General features: G+C 39.1%; 1 protein-coding gene across 1 annotated transcript in view; it reads right to left on the minus strand.

The window, feature by feature from the left end:
- fgf14 (fibroblast growth factor 14) overlaps positions 1-24,355 on the minus strand; it is a 189,278-nt gene extending 164,923 nt beyond the window's left edge. Inside the window, exon 1 of the mRNA XM_067444013.1 lies at positions 23,512-24,355. Coding sequence (XP_067300114.1) covers positions 23,512-23,602 — 91 coding nt within the window. The 5' untranslated portion in view covers positions 23,603-24,355. The remainder of the gene's footprint in view (positions 1-23,511) is intronic.
- Positions 24,356-25,596: the final 1,241 nt, after the last annotated feature.

Consider the following 25,596-nt stretch of genomic DNA (forward strand, 5'->3'; position numbering starts at 1 on the left):
AGTTTTATCTTCAAATGGCATGGTGTGTGTACATTTTATTTAAAGGGGTCATGAATTGAGAAATGAACTTTCCCTTGAGCTTTTGATATATAAAAGGTCATTGTAATATAAGAAAATCCTCAAGTTTCAGAGCTGAAAACGTCCTTGTTAGTCAAAGAAAAACTTTTATTGACAGCTGGCTGAATGTGCTAACTTTTGACGTCAGAGTTCAGTGAAACGCCAACTTAACCGAAGAAGACAAGCGCCTAATTCTGTAGGCCGCTCACTGACTTAACAGTACAGTGCAAAACAGTACAAAAAAATTAAAAAGCAAGTTCTCGGGCCCTTTAAATTAAAAATATAATAATGTGTAAAAAAAAATAATAATAATAATTTTTACTTCAAAAAGTTTCAAAGTTCCTGATATTATCATTAAAGGGTAACTAAACCCCTGTTCACAGCCTAACTCCGCCCTCTGGCAATATTTGAAAAATGCTGCAAAAGTGGGCAGAGCCCAGCGGAGACAGAGGGGACGAGACGAGGGCGGGGCTGAGCAGGGGGGCGTGCACCTGAGACCCGTAGTGACAACTTGTTTGACAGTTGTCAGACTCGCAAAGATGGATAGTGACTGGAGTGAGGACAGTAGTTTTGCAACAGAGCAGTCATCTTAAAGGGTTACTTCAGCGATTAGCATATGGCTTTGTATCAGTAGAAACCCTGGAGTATATTCAAATTATTGTGCTTTCCCCCCTCATATCTCCCTGAGACAAGAGATTTATGCATTTTATTTCTGGAAAAATTCCTCCTATGATGCAAATTGACGATTTTTGCATCATAGGAGGAATGTTTGCCCAAAGGCTAAAGACTACAGCCAGCAGAGGGAGCCATTTCCGCATGTTTTGAATCCGCGCATGGGGGATGGGAGATAACGCTCAGCTTGCAGGGAGAGCTCAGCTCAGCTACAGGCACTCATTTAAACGGAGCTATGGTGTGCAATGTAAGTCTTTTAACTTCTCAAATTAATTTCTATGAAAGTTAAGCTTGTAAAGGCATGAACTGAAACGCGCCAGACTGAACTCGCATTGTGAATGTATGCCGCGAGTGTAGTCGCGATTACCACAGCTCTCATCACTCGTGCAGTTAGTGCTCAGTGCTGTGATACTCGCGCGGTGACTCACTCATTATATTGAACAGACACGTTCAGTTTTTAATTGTAGTGTCTTCTCTTACTCAGTCACTGTAATCAAGTTGGTGGCGTTGGGGAATGGCACAGGGCAGCGAAGCATTCTGGGAATTGTAGTCTTTCATCCCCATGGGACAAAAATACATTTTCTGTCTTTTCTCAGTCTAGAAGACACCAAATTCAAAAATAATTTCACATTTCTACTGCATTGATGACCCAGTTTAAATACAGATTCATCTTCCCAGCGCTGAAGTACCCCTTTAAGTAGAGGACTTTTCTCCACCACCTTCACCTGAAGTGGAGGAGGGTGAAATGTCTGTAGACACAGAGTTTGTAGGCTCAAACTGCTTTAACTTCCGATGCCGACGATGCTTTCATTCATTCATTCATGCTAGCGAAGCAGCAGCAAGAGAGAATGAGATCACTAACTAATCTATGAACACTGAACAGCCATATACTTATACTGAATGCCACTAAAAAAGCGCAGGACCAATAAGTTCAAACCTAATAGCCTATTACAACAGATTTCCTCATATTAAATATTCCTTAATGCATTAAATAAAAGTTAGATTCATAGACTGTAAAAAAAATATGGACGTAGTGTCCGTGACGTCACCCATAGGATTCCAATGAGCCGTTCTGAAGCTTAAAGTATGGGCGAGCTGGGCGTTGCCATCTTGTGAGCAAGTCATCGCGTGTCACTCCCGGATAACAGAAAATGAGCAAAAAGGCGGGATGTGCGCGGAGCTGAGGTGACGCAATAACTATAGACGGCGGATAAATGGCTATCCACTTGTAACCACGCCCTTAATTATGCAGAACCTTAAGGCTTTATATAACGTAAACGAATGAGTTATAAAAAAAAATCACCCCCCTCAGAGTTGTCATGAAGATCAAAATTAGCCTTATAAGCCAAAACCACAATTTATACCAGGCTGTAAACATGTTTTTTTCTGCTTTAAAGTTGAGAATTTTAAAATGGGGCTCAATGAGATTCTGCTCCCTTCTGGAGCCTGTCCCTAGTGGCCATTTGAGGAATTGCAGTTTACATTACTTCCATATTGGCTTCAAGAGAGATCGCGGGAGGTTGCCGCTTGGTTAGACTACATACGCCAGCAGTCTAGCACGTTAAGGATTTGTTGTTCGTTACCACGGCAACCATTTGCGTGTCAGGGTTTGTCTGAAAGCGTCTGAGGTATGAAAATGATCTGTAGACATGACGGGCGCAAAATATCAGAAGAAAAGCTTAACATGTACTTACAACTGCATTATTTATCTGTATTTTCTTCATTAGGATGTTGAAAGCAAGTGAAGAGAAAGTTTCATTCATAATGTTTCTACTTCATTTAACATGAGCGCTCATACTGGACTGAAGCCGCAAAACATTTCTCAGGGCGTGGTGAGCTCGTGCCAGGGGCGTGGATAGTGAGCCGTTGGAAGTACCATCCTACGTCACGAAGTACCACAACGTCCAATAGGAAAATTCAACTGCAGTAGCCACCTTTCAACCTTAAGAGGGCAGCACTAAGACGTTTTTATACCATATATTATAGAATTAAAACACTTTGTACCCAAATGGCAAAATATTTACTCTAATCAATAAACAGCATTAATAAAGCCCCAGTCTTGCAGATCATTAACTAAAAAAAGTTGGTTTAGGGTTTAGTTACCCTTTAAGGGGGGGGGGGGGGGAACACTCAGTTTCAGTCAATCTCATGTCAATCTTGAGTACCTATAGAGTAGTATTACATCCTTCCTATCTCTGAAAAGTCTTTAGTTTTATTATATTTATAAAATAAATATAGGCTGTACCGAGTCTTTCCGGAAAAAAACGAGCGGCTGAGGCGTATCGTGTGGGCGGAGCTAAAGAATGACGAGCGCCCACAAAAGAGGTGACGTCCTCAAGTGTGGAGAAGAAAACGCTACCCTAAATAAACCATGGCTATCAATCAGATTCAACTAATACATATATGATCCAGAATCAGAATAATTCTCCTGAAATAAATTGAACAGGAGAAGCAACAACATCAGGACGTCCGTCTCGGTGGTATGTACTGTATTTAGTGGCCTGTCAACATTTGTGAGTGTTTACTCGCAGTTTATGAGGACATGATTCAGTTTATTGAATATTGTATGCGACTAAACCTTAGCAGTAGCAAGCAAAACGGTTTTGCATGTCAGACTAGTGTAACGTTATACAGAGAACAGCAATGGAGTAACCCTTAGCGCATTTGAATGACGAAGCACGCTTTGTGAGAACGCTAGGTTTATGTTTGGGTGGTTTTACAATAAACAAACTGACACCTATAGTGGTCAGCTAAACAAATGTATTTAAACACACACCATAGATCGCATGCTCCATTGATAAATTAACTAATGTTATACACTATCGTGTTGTTTACTGATGGGACCGCTCCGTCAAAAACACACTTCTTTGGTAACTGTTGATATCGTGAAGTCCTGACAGCACTGACCGTGGAGATCCACTTTTGCGACGCGACTGAATGCTGTGCTGAAGCGTTGAAGTCACTTGATGTCACCCATAGGAATAAAGTGGAGCACGGTGCGACAGACATATTGCACGGACGAGCTATTTTAAAAGGTTCCCATCGCATTCCCAGGTCAAAAAACCAAACAAAAAAAAAGAGTATAACTTGAAACTTTTTAGTATCTCTAAACCCCTTTTTTCCAATAGCCTACTCTGCTCTGATTGGTCAGATGGCCCAGTCTGTTGTGATTGGTCTACTGCTTACAGTAGAGTTTCGGAAACAAAATGTGTATCAACACAGTGATACAAACAGCAACAAAAGTTCATGCAAAGTAGATTTGCTTTCGCAGCACAGAATCCAGCGTCTTCTCGACATAAAAACCACATTCTTCCAAGCCTCAGCTACAACTACAGTGTTATGAGATCGGGTCAAAGTAGACGTTTGCAGGCAGCCAATGATAGGCAGGCATTCCGCAAATTTATCTTATTACATATCTTTTAAATTCACAAACAGTTATATTACACACTGCATGAAAGGTAATATACAAAAAAACAGATTAATAAAAAGGAGATTTATTATTTATAACAGATTACGCACAATATTTAGGAGCCTGTTGCATTCAAATTATCATTACTTATTCAATTACTATGGTTTTTTTACTTTTGACCTGGACAAACATTCAAGTTGGTGCTCTTTGAAAGCTCAATGTCACCTTCAATCATTTTCCAACTATCTGTCGCTCTCTCCGGAAGTCCCCTCCTCCTCTCTCTGTTTGAAAGCATCATTATTAGCGAATGTATTCAATTAGCCCCGGGGCAGACGAGTAAACATTAATAGTCTTCTAAATAGTAATTATCCATAAACCTACAATTATCTGTGCCATGACGCCATACGCAGTGGTATCATTACCAATTACAGCAAGATAAATTACCAAGGGAACTTACTATAGTAAGAGTTCAACACTGCAAAAAGAATTGCGGAATAAGTTGAGCAGCCAATAATGCCAGGAATAATAACTTCCTTAAGGTCAGCATAAAATGTTGACAAAGCTAAGTGTAAATGTAAGGCTACAAAGCACAGGGGATGTCAATGATGATGGATGAATACGAAACTTGAGGACTAATGCAATTTCTCTTAAACAAAGCAGTTTGGTGGTGCTCCACGGCTCAGAAGCAGTGCTGCAAAAAGGCAGACATATTCTGCGAGAGGCGGTGTTACAATACTGTCAGCTGCACTGCAGCAAAAATTAAACAGCACAACCTCCAGTAGCTCAGATCCCTGAGTAGACTGCTGGAAAAAGAGAAGGAGAGAGAGAGAGAGAGAGAGAGAGAGAGAGAGAGAGAGAGAGAGAGAGAGAGAGAGAGAGAGAGAGAGGAGAGAGAGAGAGAGAGAGAGAGAGAGAGAGAGAGAGAGAGAGAGAGAGATCTTATACTCACACACACACACTCAAGCTGAGAGACAACTGTTCGCTTTCACAGGTTTTTCATACTGTTTGCAATCCACACTGTTACCCGCATTGTAAGCCCATAAGCTAGCAAGCTACAGGCTAGAGCTTATCATAAATAAAAAGCATTCTGCTCAGGCATTTTGACAAACAGAAACTAATAAACCAATATTATAAAGAGAAAAAATACCCTTAGCCTATCGGTTGGCACACATGCTTTGACACATTGTGGTGAATTCATGGATATTTCAACACTGACTTACTAACATCATTACGGTATTACTGCTGAAAGGAAGTAAGTGGAATTTAATTTTTTAAAAGTGTTTGTGTTCATTTTCTATTGATTGTGGCAATAAGTTATTTATGAAACGATGATCCAGCGATGAAGAAGCATTAGGTGGCCATATATCAAGACTTGTAGTGTTGCCACTTTCTGTTTTTTAAAAAGCCAAATCGGGTACCTGGATTGCAGTGATGAAGCGATGCTGTACAGTCCCTGCAAAGTATGTCAGGTCACGGTAGTCTGCTACATCCTCCATAACCTAGTACGAGAAGTGGCTCAAAAGAACCCACACGTAACATGCTGTAGTCTTAGTAGTTAAAAGATTTAGGCTTAGTAACTGAAAGACTGAGCTTTTAAAAACAACATGGGCTGACCCATCAACCATCATCACCATTGTGTCATTTAATAATGAATGCACTTAACCTCAGGTTACGCCCGAAGATCTGAACCTGTAATAAAGAGCTGCATGATTAATTGTTAAAAGGCTGCACTCTCGATTGAAAAAATTCTACGTCTATTAAACCTTTGCCAAAATCACAGCAGAACCTTCAAATCTGAGCAGCCGCTGACCTAGGGAAAGCAGTTATCAGGTATGAGTCTTTTTCAACCACACAGTATTTCTGTGTTACAAATATTCATATTATCACAGAAGTGCTGGGATAAAAGTTTTGGAGTGTCTATTCACACTAAGTGCAAATAGCATGCCTTGTTGGCAAGTGCTATTCGCACTAGCTCCGCCTAACAATGCCTGGCTGTGCCAAACAAGATTTTTTTAAAACGCCCGTTGTTCGACATCCTACAGCTATTTGGACTTAGTGTACATATCTTATATTGCTAAGAAAACATGTTATTTTCACTGAGCATAAATATAATCTAGTTGCTATTAACACTTGGTGTAAATAGCATCTTTTGCTATTTGCACTTAGTGTAAAGAATTGACACTAAACGCAAATCCTTTTGAAAGTATAGGCTGATTTATACTTCTGCGTCAGATGTATGTCATAGCTACGTCGTAGGCTGTGTGTAGTATGGTAAGCCTAACCGTGGAGATCCACTTTTGCGACACGACTGCAGCTTGATGTTGTGACGCTTCCCCTCATTTCTGCGTTCAAATCGGTTTCATCCTTCCCAGAATCCTATGCGGGTGCGTTAAAGTCACTTGACGTCACCCATAGGAATAAAGTGAAGCGTGGCGCGACAGAAGTGGATCTGCACCTTGACTCGTAGCCTGATTACTTCTCGAAAAATGTAACAACGCATCAATTCTACTCGCAACACAAGCGCAGGCAGTACCGCGGCTGGCCGTCTTGATGCCCTACGCATCATTATTTTATGATGCCCGTGGGTGTCACGTTCACGTATTTGTTGACCGGGGGGGGTTGCTGAGAGAAAATTCTCGTGGTGCCCCCCTCAGCACTTGGTGCCCTACACGCAGCGCGTGGTGGGTGCGGCGGCACTGAGCGCAGGGATTGGTCTGCTAGAACCCCTCCCTCAGGTAAAAAATAAAAATAAATGCCACTACTGCTGCTTCTCCGACAACGTACACAACAAGCTGCTTATTCTCCAGCTTTTGCCTTGGTACTGTGGGTAACATCATCAACATGCCCATGGACACTGCTTCCTTGTGGTCTGCATGTGTAATTGCAAATTTATGCGGATAAAAACACAGAAGTATAAATGAAAACCTATGGTGTAGAGACTACGGCACAGGTCAGACACAGAAGTATAAATCAGCCTTAACTTGGTGCTCAAAAAACAATTTTATCAATTACATTGTTGTGCCAAAAGGCCGCTACAAGTGACTTAAAAATATGTCATTGAATCATTAATTCAAGAGATTTGTTCAAAAAAATGCTGATTCAACCTTTAATGAAGTATTTCTTTCAAATGTTAACTGCTGTAGTCTATTTAAAATGTTTCATTAATTTAAATGAAACATTTTTAATATACTACAGCAATTAAAATGTTGTCATAAGTCTAGTAAATTACATTTTATTTAGTTTTGTAGTCAATTGTCTGTTTAAAATCGTGGGGAAATAATCATCTCTGTTTGAAACAAACAAAAAAATGTATTTATCCAGAATCGTGCAGTGTTACCGTTTTACTGTTTTTTTATGTACGGTAAGCACATACTATCTTTCTACCACACGCTCTCCCATTCAAGAGCACACACATTGGACACGCACAGAAATGCCTTGTCAGTGCTGCTTTGACAATTTCCTCAGTAAAATAGTTTAACAACTTAAAAGCCGCATGACATTTCTCACTAGCGAGGTAATAATGGCGCTGTTCTTGGAGCAGATAAACTTACAGTTTCACTTTTAGTAGAGCTGCTGAACACTGTTGAGATGAGCACAGACTAGCAGAGGTCTTCATTACATGCTTAATCTTTCTCTCTCTCTCTCTCTCTCTCTCTCTCTCTCTCTCTCTCTCTCTCTCTCCCTAACTGCATTAATAACTGCTTTAGACTGCTCTAAAATGACATGTTGAAATGAGCGTAAGAAATTAGTCCTACACAAAACCTGTTTTAAGGACACAAACCTGACAAATTTCTTGAAATACATCTGAACAATGTTTTGAGATGTGGTAATCGTAGTAGTGTAGAGTGCCGGCTTAATTAACGTTAACTCTGCTAACTGCCTTTGTTAAAATAAGCAGAGAGGAAACCATACTGTGCCCAACTGGAGGAATCAAAGAACTCTGTGCAATCTGGATCCAATGAACAACAAAAGAAATCAGCATTGTGAAATAATATGTGGTATAATGAGAGATTGCATCATTTCAAGCTTCTGTTTTCCTAGGCAGAAAGAAGTAAAACAGGGCACTCTCTCAGCACAGTCACTCCAACATTAACCTGAAATCCGTGAAAACAACAATAGCTGGCTATGAAACTGAGCTATATCTCATGATATTAGGAGTTAGTAGGAATCTTTGGTGTATAAGCCATTACAGCATTTAATGCCTAGAACACAAGTATATGATTTCACACAATATTACATTCTGAAATGAGGCAAAATTTTCGAATGCAGTTTACGATGCACCCCAGACACCCCAACAGGCAGCACAACAGTTGTTTTTTTTTAGGTCAACTACTGTTACAGCAACATTTTGGGCAGTTTTTCAAACATTCACATCTGCGCTTGAGTGTCTGGCATAAGAATGAGAGCAAATTCACCAAATACATGTATGGGGGCAGGGCAATTCAAAATCAATGCCGTCTGTATCATGAGAAGAGTGGCGTTTGGTTAGGAGTCACCATCAAGCTCCTTGCGGATGATTCACATTGATGACTACATAAGGAAACCCAGACGGGTTGCCGAGATGCAGGAAACTCTGTAAGCAGTTCTGACAGATGAAAAGATCTGGCTGGTGCAGAGGAGTTGTTTGATTCCAACAGGGTGCAGCAACCATTTCAACAAAAGGAAAAAAAGGTCTCACACACAAAAAAATCCAACAACCTACGGATATTTTTTGTTAGCATTGCACAGTTATTGTTATAGGTCTACACTGACAAATGTTTTTTTTCTGCAATTTCAACCTTGTTAGAAAGATGGGAAAAAATAAAACAATAAAAATTGTTTTAAATACAATCTCGCATGACTATTGACATCACTGCCTCTACAGCTCATTTTTGCTCAATTATATCAAAATATAAAATGTGCTATTTTCAAGAAGGTTATGTAAGAGCAAGCTCCATGTGCTACTAAATTACTCCATCATTATGTAGCCTGAATAGACACAAGCCTGATGTAACCAATAAACAGGACCTATTCAGTCAGTGTGATTACCACAAATTACATTTCAAAGGAAATGATGTACCAAACCATTAGGCATGAGGACATAGCTAAAAAGGGGAGGGGGTGGTCTTTAATGAGGCAGCTTTGGTCATGTCAATAAGATTGCACAGGCAGTTTAATGTCTTTGTGCAGACAGATCTGGCTACCGTATGCATTACGCCATACATTATTTGATATGTTTCCTATTTGGCTCAAAAATAATAATAATACAATTGTAATCCAATGAAATTCAACACAATTTCATTAGTCTAGTTTAGTTTTGGGATACATTTGCAAAATCATACATTTTTATCAACTATGTCTATTTATTCCCTGAAATGTTTTTTTTTTCTATTTTCTTCTAAATAATAAACTATTAACACTTTTTTTTTTTAAACATGACTCCAAAATGTCTACAACATTTTTTTCAGATAAGTTTATACAAATAAATACTGACTTTAATTAAAACATTCTGGGAAACAAAGTAGGGATGCACAAATACTGAAATCCTAGCCAATACTGAAAGGTCAATAAATATTTGTTACACTGTAAAAATTATTTAGAAAAAAAGTTACCTGGTTGCCTTAAAATTTTGAGTTCATTAAAATTAACATTTTGAGTTAATACAATGAACATTTTTTGAGATTCAACAACCTTTATTAAAATATTATTAAAAGATTTTGTAAGCACATTGGGTAATTGTGTGTGTTTTATTTCTGATGACGCAGTGAAACATGCCAAATAAATGATTTATCTATTTTTTTATGTGGTTCAGATACAATAATATTTTGAGTTATTATTTATTACAAATTTCCTTCATTGTATCAACTAAATTTTTAATTTCAATAAACTCAAAATTTTAAGGCAACCAGGTTACTTACTTTTTTAAGTTAACAAAAATGAAACAAAATTTGCAGTGCAATAATAATAATTAATTAAGTTATGACTGATTTTATATTCTATACTATGTTGTCTAAATACATTTTATAAAAAATCTGTCTTTTTAATTAGTCTTCAAGTGTTATCACAACATCATAGATACATCAGGATGGCCGCCTCTGTGCTCCACACACTGTAAAAAAAAATTGGTTGGTTTTTGTTGGTTTAACTTAAAAAAGTAAGTAACCTGGTTGCCTTAAAATTTTGAGTTTATTGAAATTAAAAAAAATTGTTGGTACAATGAAGAAAATTTGTTTAATAAATAGAAACTCAAAATATTGTATGTGAACCACATAAAAATGTTTTGATAAATCATGAAAATAGCAATATTTGGCATGTTTCAGTGCATCATCAGAAATAACACACACACAATTACCCAATATGCTTACAAAATCTTTTAATAATATTTTAATAAAGGTTGTTGAATCTCAAAAAATGTTCATTGTATTAACTTAAAATTTTAATTTCAATGAACTCAAAATTTTAAGGCAACCAGGTAACTTTTTTTCTAAATAATTTTTACAGTGCAGTTGTTTTACTGTTTTTGTTAGATTTTCCACTCTCAAGTTATTCTTCTACAAACAGTTTCACCAGGGACAAACTGCTGAACATTCGGCAATACACACCACTCAATCTTTCACAGGTTTTCGATAATTCTGACATTTTTCTGGACATTATAGTTGGAGGTGCAGCTGCGCTCAAGCACTCCAAAACACAGTGGGACATGTTTCTACATCAAGGAAAGGTGCTGTACATGTGTAACAGAGTTACAGAAGATGCTGTCCCGATCCAGAGGCACTCTTCATCAACTGTAAGCCTTTCTTCTCGCCGCGGGAGTTTTCCTCAATTATTCTTGTTTACGTTAAGCGTGTGAACGCACCGCTGCAACAGCTGGCTGATCAGATCACAGACCCAGAGCAACAACACCCAGACTTTGATATAATTATTCACAAAGACTTTAATAAATCACCAGCCCCCAGCATTGTGTCGAATCAACAACTGTCCGATGACCTGGATGAGTTTTATTGCAGGTTTGAAAAACCCTGTCTCACACCACACAACTAGTCTGACCTTTTCTCCATTATTAAAGTCTCCATTAACCCCTTTCTCCCTCCCTCATGTACTTACAATCTGTGACAAGGATGCGTACCGGGTTTTCCAGAAACAGAAGAAAAGCACCATGCCCAGATGCCGTTCCACCAGCCAGTCTAAAAACTAACAGTTAACTCCAAAAGCTTAACTCCAAGGCTTAACTCCAAGTTTAAAAAAGCTTAACTCCAAGTTTTCCAGAGTCGCGGTCAAAGCTGATTCGAAAGACCAATGACCAATAGTCATTCGCCAGTTTCTGTGTTTACTAGAAGCACGCAAGTGCAACTCGGCCATCATTATGTTAAGCCACGCCCACCGACTCTATACACGATGTGATTGGCCCGACCAGAGTTTGGCTATTACAGCTCAGAAGTGTATTGAGAGTTGCTAGACGACACTCGCGGCAGATTAGATTTGCTGCCGCTTGGGTGCGTCTAGATTTCTAGGCTAATGTAAAGTCCCTTTCTGCTTCAAATGCTCCACCATCATCCCCATCCCAAAGAAACCCCAAATCACAGGACTGAATGCAGTTTGCTTATCAGGCAAACAGGTCTTTGGATGATGCAGTCAGCATGGGACTCCATTACATCCTGCAACATTTCAACAGATCTGAAACCTGGAAGTGTGAAGACCCTGTTTGTAGACCTGAACTCGGCTTTCAACACCATCATCCCAGATATCCATTTGACTATCAAGACTTGTAGACTAAATCACCTCCATCTGACAGTGGATCTTCAACTTCCTGAGACAGGTAGAAGCCAGTGAGGCTGGGAAAATTCACATTCAACATCTGCACCATCAGCACTGGCATATACCTGCCAAGTATCCCGTTTTGACCGGGAAAGTCCCGTATTTACACTTCTTTCCTGCCGTTCTCCAGTATTAGTATTTTCCTGTAAATATCCCGCATTTAACGTGCATTATTGAAAAATAATAATACCGGAGGGAAAAAAAAAACATTTCCAATCTGAGCTCTGTAACTAGCCTCGCGAAAACTGGCATCTGCAGTAGCCTACTACAGTACTGTAGGAGGCCGTTGTCGCGAGGTAAGTGTGTGAGATCAGATGATGAGTGGCAACGCGGGAAAAAAACAAAAACAAAACAGAGACGGATGATAGACGTAACGATAGAGACGGAAGCACTCCTGCCAAACCATAACCCTCAATGGGATCAATGGGACAGCTGATTTAATTTTCTGAAGAGGAGCAGGGTGGGGGACAGTCACGCTTTTTGTAAGTTTTGTAACTGTGACTTCTTCAGCATCTCACATCCATATCATGTGCGACAGCGGAAGATCTTTTAAAGTGACAGTAACCACTTATAATGACAATGTAAGGAACAAAAGTAATTGCTCACTAAATATGCTCTGTTCTTGACTAAATAACTTCAGTATTATATGGATCTATGTGAGGATTTATGCCCATACCCCCATCTCTCCCGGATTTTGATACCCAAATGTTGACAGGTATGCACTGGCACCCCCCAGGGACACCCACTGCTTTTCTCCCTCTACATTAACGACTGCACTGCAAAGGTTTGTGGACAACACTACACTCATCTGCCTCATCCAGGAACGTGACGAGTTTGCTTACAGACAGGAGGTTAAACAGCTGGCTGTCTGTTGCAGTCACAACAACCTGGAGCTGAACACGCTCAAAACAGTGGAGATGATCGTGGACTTCAGGAGAAACACCCCAGCATTACCGCCACTGACCATAATAACCGTCATCACAGTGGAGTCATTCAGGTTGCTCATTCAGGTTGCTGGGCATTACAATCTTGCAGGACCTGAAGTTGGACACTCACATAGGCTCCATTGTGAAAAAGGCCCAGCAGAGGCTGTATTTACTTCACCAGCGGAGGAAGTTCAACCAGCCACAGGAGCTGCTTCTGGAGTTCTACTAAGCAATCATAGAGTCTGTCCCCAGCACTTTTGTAACTGTCTGGTTCGGCTTGGCTACCAAATTAGACCTCAGAAGACTACAGATCGCACTGTTGAGAGAATCCTCGGTATACAGCTTCCCACACTCCAAGAGCTGTACTCATCAAGAGTGAGTAAAAGGGCTAGGACAATCACTCTGGACCTCTCACAGCCATGCCACTTCCTCTTTGAACTGTCACCGTCTGGCCAGCGCTACAGAGCACTGAGCACCAGAACAGCCAGGCACAAGAAAGTTTCTTTTCTCGGCCCATCTACATGAACAGTTAAATGCTCCCACCGAGCAATAAACGTGTGCAATACAGTACTCTATTTATATCATATTTATTTAGCATACCATATTTCTTATTGACATTCCTTTGCATTGTATACCACATTTGTACATACATATATTATCCATTGTTTGTTCTGTATTTTTTCACTTATTTTACTCCCTGTCATTCTGTCTGTCCACTGAAAGTCCACTGACAAATTCAGTATGTGTAAGCATACTTGGCAATAAAGTGCTTTTTATGACTCTGATTTTGATGTACAATAGGAAAAATGGATGTTCTTTATGAGATCCACATTTTGAAACATTTTTTAAAATTACCTTTAAATCTTGAAACAAATTACATAGAATAATGAAATAAATAAATTACTTCAAATCCAATATTTCTGGAAATATCTTATGTGATCAAATGTTTGCAGGCAATTTATACTGAAAAGGAAATGTATTTTATTTAAATCAGTGTCATTCCATTTTATTTCTTCTTTCAATTTAAAACACATTTCTTCATCCCGTCTGGTTACTGACTTTTAAATTCTAACTTAACCAGACATCCTCAATTTCTGAATGAAATGTATCCAGCCTCTCTGATCCAAAGCGGAGCAGAAACATTTTGTGACAAAAACATTTCTTGCTCATATCCTTTATTCTAATCTGATTCTCAACTATAAAGTGCGATCTGTGTTACTCTCAGCGAAAGCCTATTTCACCATGTGTGAATCCATGTCCTGGAGCATGAAGAAGCTTGGTGTGCACAAAAACCAGTGCACTGTACCAGATAATGATTGTAGCTCATGCTTGTCATGTGACCTGGACTCCAGAGCTGGAGAGATAGTGCTGAGATGTGTTGTGGGTTAAACAGAGACAGGTTCAACTGCATAATTCCCCATCCCACTACGTAGCCCAGGACATGGGAGACTGCGGAAACACTAGTACTGGGAACGTGGGACCCTCCAAATTGCTACATGATTTATTGAGGCGGTCTGAAACATGCTGTTACAAGCCATATGAGAATGATCCACTTTAATCAGTAGGGAATGGTTTTGGACAACATGAAAAAAAAAAAAAACCTTGAGCACACCTTTGTTAATGTCACAGTTGCGATATATGGTTGCATGTGCATGTAGTGCAGATGATTTATTCCCACTGCATATGATACAAATGCATCACATCACGACAGAGAGAATAAAGGAGAGTCTTTCACAGATCATTTATCCTTGAAATAATATCGTTAAATATTAAATTAGCGCAGTACCTGCTACTGAAATAAATTTGATAGCTTAAAAGTTAAAGGGAAAAGATTATGACTGATGAGTAACAGCAAACTGAATGCATTCGATTCAAGTCCAACACAGATTTATGTCTTCTGGAAACATTAACGATATTTGGAACCGACTGTAATCTGAATTATAGCCTTACTAAATCATGTTTTTATAAAGTAAATATTGTCATAAATGACTGTTTTAACTATTTAGCTTAAGAGCTATTTGTAATGCACTTGTAAAACAGTATACGCTTGTAAAAATTATCATTATAATGCGTGTGGATATTTTTATTATGCTGTGAACTAATAATAAAAAATGAAACACTTAGACTTCAGATCTTTAAATTCACTGGTATTATTGAGTTACAATTATAGTTGTATTACTATTTTGAAATAGGTTTTATTTTTTTTTTAAATGAATAGTTATTATAAAAACTATTATAGTATTATTGTAGTAATTTTTTTGTTTTTGTTAGTTTTAACTTTTTTCGTTTGAGTTTTTATTGAATAGAGAAAAGTTGGACTAGCTGAAATAAAATGTTTTTTTATATATTTTATTTCAATTAAAATGTTTTTTATGGTTTTAGTTTTAGTTAACTATATAATAACCCTGCTGCTAAATTGTGTAAATCTATTTGATCAATAATGAATAGATAAGAAACAAGATTTTTTTTTCTGATTTATATACAGAGAGAGAGAGAGAGAGAGAGAGAGAGAGAGAGAGAGAGAGAGAGAGAGAGAGAGAGAGAGAGAGAGAGAGAGAGAGAGAGAGAGAGAGAGAGAGAGAGAGAGAGAGATCTTTGGTATCTGAATCAACATAAAAGCAAGACATAGAAGTTACGTTCTCACAAGAGTTGCATTTGCGTTATAATGGAAAAATCACACACAAGGATGAACACAAACCAATTCAGACTGTTGTTTAACCCTTCAACACTGATGGATGCAAGTACAGAGAGCACTTACTTTGTCCTCTGAGGGTATCAAGGCTAATGCCACCTTCCAGGGCAGCCGGCCAAGAGCAATCAAACTCTACCTGCTTCACTGTGCCGTGTGGCGCTGCAGCATGGAGCCACAGGAGCAACCTGATGGCAGCTTTATGTAAATGTCTACTGCATCTAATGTGTTGCAGAGGGGCCATGGACCATCCTTGTTTTAATTGGACTGCTCTATATGTAAAGTTTATTCCATTAATGAGACCAGAAAGACACATGAGACAGGCCATGAATATTATCGGCATCACACAAACAGAGCTTTGAGTGCAAGAAGCACTTTCAAAGACAACTCTTTAACCCTGCAGCATGCTGCAAATGCAGCAGTCGGTTACATCAGCTGAGACACTGTGGGCTATTTTAGCTAAATAGCTCAAAAAGTAGGACTTTTAGTTGTACAACAACCACAGCTAACGTTTCATTACATCGACACAGTGGAATTAAAACCGCTGTTGTCGTTGTGTTAAAAAAAAAACTTGAGAGACTGTTTAACCATTTTCTTTCAGCTCCGTTCTAATTAGCATGTTCTGCAATATAGTGCATTTCATATACTCTGACAGCAACAATTTCTTTTGCACAAACATGAGAATTGCTTGAAGCAGATATACTTCAGCAATATTCAGATATTACACGACCCAGCAGGATCTTTGTCACCCATTAGTGCAAAGGGCGCAAAAGAGACATTCACTAACAGAGAGCCAATACTTTGGCAAAGTGATGAACAGCGAGAACACAATTCGCTGTGCCACTATGAGCAGAAATCCAGCTGTGCTTTACCAATTATGGCATTCTCACTGTCTGCAATGTTCCCTGGGTGATTCTTCATTTAGAGGCACTTGACTACTTGAAATCTTGAAAAATGAAAATTGATCTGATCATGACCTGTTTAACGAGACATCCGTCACTCTCAAGTACCCATGTCTAACAACCACCACAACCACCCTATAATGGTAACAATCCACTCTTTTTTTATTCTCCATAAATCATTAGCAGTGTCTCAGAAAAAGCGTTGTCAGATTCTAGCAGTGCGACGTCACAAATGCTTAGGCCCCGCCCACGACTGCTGACGAATTCTGCCCTATTAGCATAGACTTCGTCCTGAGTGAGCTGTACACACTCCGCCATGATTATTACCTCGGCAGAGGAAGAAATGTAGTATTATTAAAGCTACTAAGTTATTCAATCAAAAGCAGGGAGTGAATTTCAGTTTTTTTGTTGTTGTTTGATTCATATTTACAGCATATATGCAGTAGGGGCTGTATAATACGCTGCTTTCACTTTAATACACAGGTCTAAGGCCCTGTCCACACGAACACGGGTATTTTCAAAACCGCAGCTTTTTCTACGCGGTTTGGCTGTTCATCCACACGCAAACGCTGTATCCGGTTACTCAAACCGGACTTTTTTGAAAACTCCGGCCAGGGTGAAGATTTTTAGAAACTCCGGTTACAGCGTTGTCGTGGAGATGGTGAAACCGGAGATTTCGGTTTTTTAAATTGAAGTGCGCGCCGTTCTCTCCTTTGTTTGACGTCAGATTTTCCACATCTCCTTTTGATTTACGTGAGTCCATTCTATGCGGTGGACTCCACTAACAGCGCTTATCACATGTATATCCTACAGATACATGTTCAGTTATTTCATTGTATTGAACAAAGGCGCCAGAATGCAATTAATACAAAATAGTAAAGCAAGTGTGTGAAGCTTACAGTCCACTTCGGCCCTGCACCTGTATACAGTTACCTGTCACTGAGTCCAAAGTAAAGGAACTTGTAGAAGTGTTTCACTTGAGCCCATAGCATCGCTCAGTCAGTGCAATGTGCATCGGTGCAGTGAATGGGACCCATGTGAAAATCAGGCAGCCAATCATAGCGTAGTTTTGCGTTCTCATGTGGACAGATTTTTTTTTAAAACCGTGCTTGTGTGGACGCGATTGTTTTTTAAAACGGAGGAGGAAAAACTCCGGTAATAAAAATACCCGTGTACGTGTGGACTAGGCCTAATATACACAAGCAATTTACTTACTAGCTGTTTACATTCACAGACATAACCGACTGTTAATTTAAATTTTGTTTAACATAATCTTATGTGTATGTGACAGTTTAAGCGCAATAAGACGTCAAAGAGAACTTTGTTTAATACTCACAGTCTGACAGCCAACAGAAGTTTAGACTGATCTGGCTTTAAAACACATCCAGATAATAAACTTTCATGATGATGAAGAACTGCAATTTCTCACATGAGAGCGTGACCGTGATAGAGATGATAATCAAAACCAAACAGATGGTTTAGTTTTTCGCAAAGTATTGGAGGCAGGAACTGTACAGGCTCCGCCCTCTTCTAGGAAGCAGGTGGGGAGCAGCTCATTTGCTTTTAAAGATACATGCATGAAAACAGCATGTTTTTCCTTCCACTCAAAAATGAACATTTACAACATGGTGTAATAAATGATCTTTTGGGATAGTTTGAGCTGAAACTTTACAGACACATTCTAGGGACAACTGAGTCTTGTTCTACATCATGTAAAAAGGGACATAACAGGTCCCCTTTAAACGAATCAGACATCACAACACCACTTGAGAGAGAACATTCTAGATTGTTTTGGATTTTTTCCTCAGCGTCACAATAAATAGTGATACAAAACTGATGCAGTAATTGCTAGATATGCTAGTCAGAAAAAAAAATGTAAATTTCACCAAACCAAACTATTTTGAAATTAGCTGAGTTGCTGTCATACTACTGAAAAATGTAGGTGACAACAAGTCGCTTCACAACCGTTCCTGCACGACTGCAGTATCTAACTGTTGCATATCACATTGCTAGATGACATCACATTGCTGTGCATTTGAATAAAGTTGAACTCTGCTCAACTTTGGTGCGTCGCCATTGGTCACATATGTCGCCTCAAATTACAAACTGTCATTGAAAATGAATGACTTCTATCACTGTGTTGCTGCAAATCACTGTTGGAGTGAATGGCCCTGAACAGGCAGACTGTTTAATCTTGTCTGAACAGGCAAAGGGTAGTTAGGTAGTTAGTCTGTTGAAAGGGAAGCACAAAGGAAATAATTAGGCAGCTAAAAATCAAGAATACACACCACAAAAAAAATCTAATCCTTGCGAATTCGTAATGTATTATTCTTTTACGTGTGTATTCTATGACAAAGATTGTTTTAGTCACTCTGCATTTTTAATAATGTTAAAGGGATAGTTCCCCCCCAAATTAAATTTTACTCCCAGGGCATCCAAGATATAGGTGACTGTTTCTTCAGTAGAAAACAAATACAGATTTTTAACTCCAACCGTTGCAGTCTGACAGTCTTATAATGCATGTGAATGGTAACACATGAGAGTATGAGAACTATGAGAGTAAAAAAAAAAAAACATGCCATACAAATCCATATTAAACCCTGTGGCTTGTGACGACAAATTGATGTCCTAAGACACGAAACAATTTGTTTGTGCGAAAAACCAAACAGTCTTTCTATCCTTCTTTACCTCTAATGCGGCACTATGTCACAGCCTTCAGTGCGCGATCACTTCCGGTAAGTGAGGTCAATGAATGTACACAATATGGCGTAGAGATACGCGCGAGCCATCACTTCTGGTCACTTTGTGTACAGACCTCACTTACCGGAAGTGATCGCACGCTGAAGGCTGTTGGACAAAAATCTTCATTTGTGTTCTACTGAAGAAACAAAGTCACCTATATCTTGGATACTCTGAGGGTAAGAAGATAAACAACAAACATTCATTTTGGGGACAAATGCCTTTAAAATGGTGTAATGTTTATTCATTTGATTGTTCCGTTGCAAGTGTGAAGACTCTGAAAGACTCCGGCCACATGCTATTTCTGATTGGATGTGATTTTTGTACAAAAAATAAAATAAAAATTTGTAAACAGGATTGTAATTTTTAAAGTGCACTAATGGCAGTACTACAGAACAGCTACTCAAGGGCACCTTTACCTGGACCCTGTATGAAAAGGATATGGATGAGGGTCAGATTGGTAGTGAAAAGTATTGATTACAGCAGAAGCCTAAATTTGATTTTGCTTGCAATTTGTTTGGATGTAGCATAAAATATAAAGTGCTATCTAGATATAAGTATTTGTAGAATATGACACAGCTGACACAAAAATAGCAACTTCACATAGTCAAAAGAGTTTCAAAATACTCTGCCACAGTTACAATAATAAGCACAGTGGATGAATTAAGCTAAGTGGACAATCAAGTTAACATATTTATACTGTTTTGTGTCCAAAGCAGGCATGATGCAATAAAGCTACAAGTGACCTCTTGCATGGAAATCGAGTCCTAACCATCCGTAATGCAATGAACAACAGCATAGTCTACTTTACACTTCTGCAGTGTTGAGCTACTATGGCCACACCCACAGTAAAATCTTATTGGTCCACAAACCTGTATAATTAATTTCAATTGATTTTAAATATGTATAGACAAATGACTTTCTCCTGAGCCGTATCTATGAAACAGAGTATTATAGAAACTTGGGTGCATTGAGACTAATGTAACATGCAGCAATGTCATAGCAACCACCAGGAATACCCTAGTAACCACATAGCAACGTACTAAAAATCATTCAGAGCAACTGTACAGCTGAATTTTGCACCGATATGAACCTCTATAAAATGACTTTCCATTATAAACCTTTAGGCCTATACAGCACAATATAAGCTAACTGTTTACCTTAAAGCTAAATATTTACTCATTCCCCATGTGGAAGAGATGGTAGTTACAAAAATTAAATAAAAAATTCAAACTTCTGTGTTTCCCCTATGGATCACATGTTTGAATTTTAAATGGAGACAGAAACAGCACTGACAAACATGAAATTTCCATTATGAGCCATTACTGCCGCTGTTTTGACCACAGCTGATTAGTAGACAGCAGGTGATTTGGGCTTTTAAGCAGGGTTTGAGGAAGCTTTGATCGAAAGAACAAAAATAAAGGATGGCTTACAGCAAGACTGGACTGTTATCTCAGACTGTACTGATAGTGAGAGTTCGCACAATGAGACATAATTCATCCCACAATAAACAGACTTATTATAAACAGAGTGATATAAACTGGAGGAACAGCCAGATAAATGGGCAAATGCATCATACTGTTTCATTCAGGAACTGGATGTCACATTATTTTTACAAAAAAGAGCTTTGATGCAATTGTGCTGCAAGTTATTCTTGCGTAATCAAAGACAACTCAAACAGTCTTGCTTCTGATTTGGTTAGTTGTGACGTGAACAAACAACAGAAAAATGTCAACACTGCAGATGCAAATTACTGTTGAGATATGGAGTACATAGCTAATGGGCTGTCCTTAAAGGGATAGTTCACCCAAAAAGAAAATTCTATCATCATTTACTCTCCCTCAAGTCATTCCAAACGTTTATGACTTTCTCTCTTCGTGGAGAACACAAAAGAAGATATCCTTCAAAAAGGTGTCAGTGTTCATACAGTGAAAGTCAAATGTGGACAAAAAAATAGTTAACGCCTTATTTAAAATATCTTATTGTTTATTGTTTCACAGAGGGTTTAGAGACCTCAGAATTGTCGTTTTTCAGTGAGCTATGTTGTGATGCAGAAACATGCAGTAGAACAAAAAGGTTTATGAAGTGTGTGTGTGTGTGTGTGTGTGTGTGTGTGTGTGTGTGTGTGTGTGTGTGTGTGTGTGTGTGTGTGTGTGTGTGTGTGTGTGTGTGTTTATATTACATTGTGGGGTTGACCAAATGTCCCCAATATGTAATATAAACCTGAGATCACATATTGTGGGGACCAGCCAGCGGTGTGTGTGTGTGTGTGTGTGTGTGTGTGTGTGTGTGTGTGTGTGTGTGTGTGTGTGTGTGTGTGTGTGTGTGTGTGTGTGTGTGTGTGTGTGTGTGTGTGTGTGTGTGTGTGTGTGTGTGTGTGTGTGTGTGTGTGTGTGTGTGTGTGTGTGTAATATTTAATATTCTTTTACCACCAGAAGTTACAACAGAATCCAGTCTGCCAATTCTGCACAAAGGAATGATCTAACAGTATTATGACAAACTATTCTATAAATATATTCCATCTGAGAACAGATTGTCTGTGTGTCCTATGAGTCTTTTACACTCACAAAAAAAGAAAAAAAAGAGAAAAAAACGAAGCTAGAGCCATTACGGGCATTGCTATACTTCATGAATGAAAGGTTATAAGTGCCCCTTAGTCCCTTGCATCCAGAGGGAGAAAGTTCTGTCACGCCACACAGATTCCAGCAGGTTGATAACCAACCTGTGTTTGCCTCCGTCCTACAGCATCAGCAAGCACAAACCTTCATTGCAATCCACATTGCCAAGTGCAAGACTTTGTCCCTGCCAGGAAAACATTAGCCAACACAAGGCTATCAGAAAGTGCCATCTGCTGGAACAGAAGACAGCCATTGAAACCACTCTCTAAAACATTGCCTGTGACTTCTCCCTAAACAAAAAAGGAACCGGAACTCGGGGAACGTTATATATAAGAAGGTGTTAAGTGATAGAACTGAGATGTTGAATACAACAGAAGTAAACTACAGTCATTATACTTCATGCGTTCCCTTCTGCATGTTGTGTTTCTAAAAATACAGCCTGTGTGCCGTAGACTATAACCAGCAGGCCCCGGCAGCACTCTGCTCTCTTTATTAATGTTATGCAGCTAAGACCGTAATAGCCATGGTTAACCTAATCAAAAACCTCACGCTTTGCTACTTCTAATCACTGACAGTAAAGAAAATGATGGTTTCATTTCACTATGAACACGTCACTTTGGACATTACAGCTGGAGAGAGACAATCACGGCTGGCTATGACTAAACTGTATTTTACAGTAAAAGCAATCCATTTAAAAAAGAGATTTGCCAATATGTTTGCTCTTTTAACAGGCATAAAAATGTCTATATGATTTAATCAACCAGTTAAGTGCAATATTTGTGCTTTCACATGATTTGATATTAGATTTAATTTATTATTATTATATTTAGATACGTTTCAAGTATTATGTTACAGGTCCTTTCTGTCAACAGCAAAAAAGTTTGCAGTGACATCAAATGTATGGTCCCATACACATTATCAATGCATGTAAATGCTTCTGGAATATAAAATAAAAGGCAAATACGGTGTCAAGACTGACAGAGTGTCCATTAAACTACAATGAAGAAATGTGTCGTGTCAGCATGGGAAAACTGCTATGATCTACTACGCTGCAGTGTCAACGTCTAGGAAAGAAGGTGTCAACATCAACTTAGGACTCCCGCCCGTCCCCTCACGCTCTGCACAGTTTTCCTTTGTGTCCATATTTGTCAACAGCTTTGTTAAAATAAAACTGCGCAAGTGTGCCCTGCAGACCGTCTTGTTGTGATTTGTTTTAGGGGGAATCTGTGCGAAACAAACTGTATCCATCTTGTTGTGAAACAACAGGGTACAGCTGTACATGCACTGAATGGAATAATGATCTCTTGATGAATGGATTAATAGAAAGAGACAAATGGCATGAGGTCTTTGCACTGCACACAACCACATAAGAATAAATGCAGCACACGAAAGCCAGAGAGCAGCATCACTTTAAGTGATGCAGGACTGGGAAGGATGCTGCAGCATCCCTGAAATGAACCCCCCCAAAAATGTGTTGTTTCACACATACGGCCCAAGCAAGACTGTTCAAGCTGTCTTAACACTACATACCTGTGGGATTTAGTTGAAAAAAGTTGAATGTTAAAGCCTTCAGCTGTAATACGTGTGATTGGTCTCACCACTAGAGCTCAAGTTATCCTCAGCTTGCCTGCATTCACTGACTTGCTGCACAAATTTGACTGCAGATCAGCACACATAGAGGGGAAGAAGACGCAATGGCTCTTACCACTTGGGTTCTTGTTCTTCTTAAGACTCTTGCCACAAAGACACTGCAGCATATGCGTTCCTTTGCTGAAAATGTTCCAAAGAAACCACATTGATTTGGGCGAGGAGCGATCCAACAGCTTAGACACCCTGATAAAGAACAGATCCCTGCGGTTGCATAATAATAAGAACACAATGGGATGCTCAGTTTTCCAGTAGTAACATAGAAAAATATGTATTACTATCCAAGCGTCTTCATGCAAGAGGTAAAATATTCTCTTTAGAGCAGGCAAAACAAAGGTATTCTTCTTAGTAATAAAGGTTGGTCGGTCATAAAAATAGATACTCTATAAATTGCATGTGCTGCAGAGGGGGAACGTGCAGCCCGTTATAAACTAACGTGAAAGACACGGCGGATCTTTGCGTTCCCTGTTAGTTCATCACTCAGATGAAGGGTGGATGGATGTGCACGGCATCAGAAGCCTGGAGGGGATGCATCCCATTTAAAAGCAGCGATACCTCCGAGCAAAGCGCACATTTCCAGCATCAGCTCAGTGTTTCTCAGGGAAGTCTTCCTAAAACCTGCTGCTGCTGCTGTTGCTGCTGCTGCTGCTTCTGCTGTTGGTCAGTAATATCCATGAGCTTTCATCAATGTGAAAGCACTGCACTGATCCTGATGCTGAGGATGCGGTTGGAGTGCGGCTTGGTGTTTCACCTGTGCATTACTGATCCCGTTGCCTCCTGAAAAGTATCTCGCACGTATTCCTCTTTGCCTTGGATCTGTGTTGGATATAGACAAGGAGGAGGAGGGGTTGAATTGAAAGATTGCCTTTCCATTACGTAAAACACGTGGTTTGGGCTCTGGCATATCACTGACGCTTTCGGCATTTCGGCATAGAGTAACGTTGGGAAATCCGATGCAATTTAGCGATTCGGTTCGTTCGAACGGCTCGTTTCGGTGGAGCGGTTCGTTTGAATCGTCGCTCAGAAAGTCTTCCGCATTTTATGTTTCATTCTTCTGCAGTCCGATTCATAATTGGCTGTATGAGTATGTTTGCGGTGTTTGAATAACGGTTTTGTGTTAGGTCTAGCCAGGTATAAATGTTTGTGTAGCAGCTATAACATATTCTGCCATAAAATAGATCGTGTTTGTTTGTTTCGTCAGACACAGTTCTCCTTGGTTCAAATATGGTTGATAAAATGAAAAAGTTTTACTCTCAAAGAAGGTCCTCCCTTATAGCCTAGGGTTTACAAATTGAATCGGTTCCTTTGAACGGCTTGTTACAGTAGACCTGTTTGAGTCATTGCTCAAAAGTGTTTCACGCACGAGATTTTATACCTTTCATTCATTTGCTGTAAAATGGATAACCTAAACTGTTGTTTTCGACTAAGTATTTGTGTAAAAAAATAAAAATAATAATAATTAGAAACAAAAAAATTAGGCAATTAGCAACCAGTCAAAATTTGAATCTCAAACTTCTTTGTTGACATCTGTGTTGAATAAAAATGAGTAGGATTAAGAAAATGTTAAACAGAAAGAAAACTGTTCATTCAGCCCACTATAGGCTACTGCAAGTATCACATCTTGCATCTGACCAGCTAAATATCTATTCCAATCTAACTATTCATAATTTAACTTTCCATTGATGATGGATGTATAGACATTGCAGCAGTAGCCTATCTAAATGTGTCTTTTTACCTGCAAAGTAACGTTATATGGAAAACATTTTTTGCACATAATAACAACTTCTAAAGGCATTACAACCATGCTAAAAGATATAACCATGCTTACATAATAGGTTTCTTTATCATTTTGATAATGCCGTCTTTCGTGTAATTGTTTTCCTTGAAGAAAAACAAAAGAGCAGAGTCCAATTAACAGGAAGCTCTACTCTTTGATTTACTGCATTAATCTACTTTAACGACCTACTTTTGTTCAGCCCTAGACTTGCCACTCTTCTGTGATGTCTAGGTCTTCAGGGAGGTGGGCCCCTTTGAGGCTCAATGTTTCTTGACTAAATTCCCCAGTCTGACACTACAAGATGATCACAAAACCCAAATCTATGAGTCATGGAAGCAAGGCAATTCCCTGATTAAAGCAACAACA

Source organism: Pseudorasbora parva, chromosome 5, assembly GCF_024679245.1.
Source record: "Pseudorasbora parva isolate DD20220531a chromosome 5, ASM2467924v1, whole genome shotgun sequence".
In the NCBI taxonomy this organism is placed as follows: Eukaryota; Metazoa; Chordata; class Actinopteri; order Cypriniformes; family Gobionidae; genus Pseudorasbora; species Pseudorasbora parva.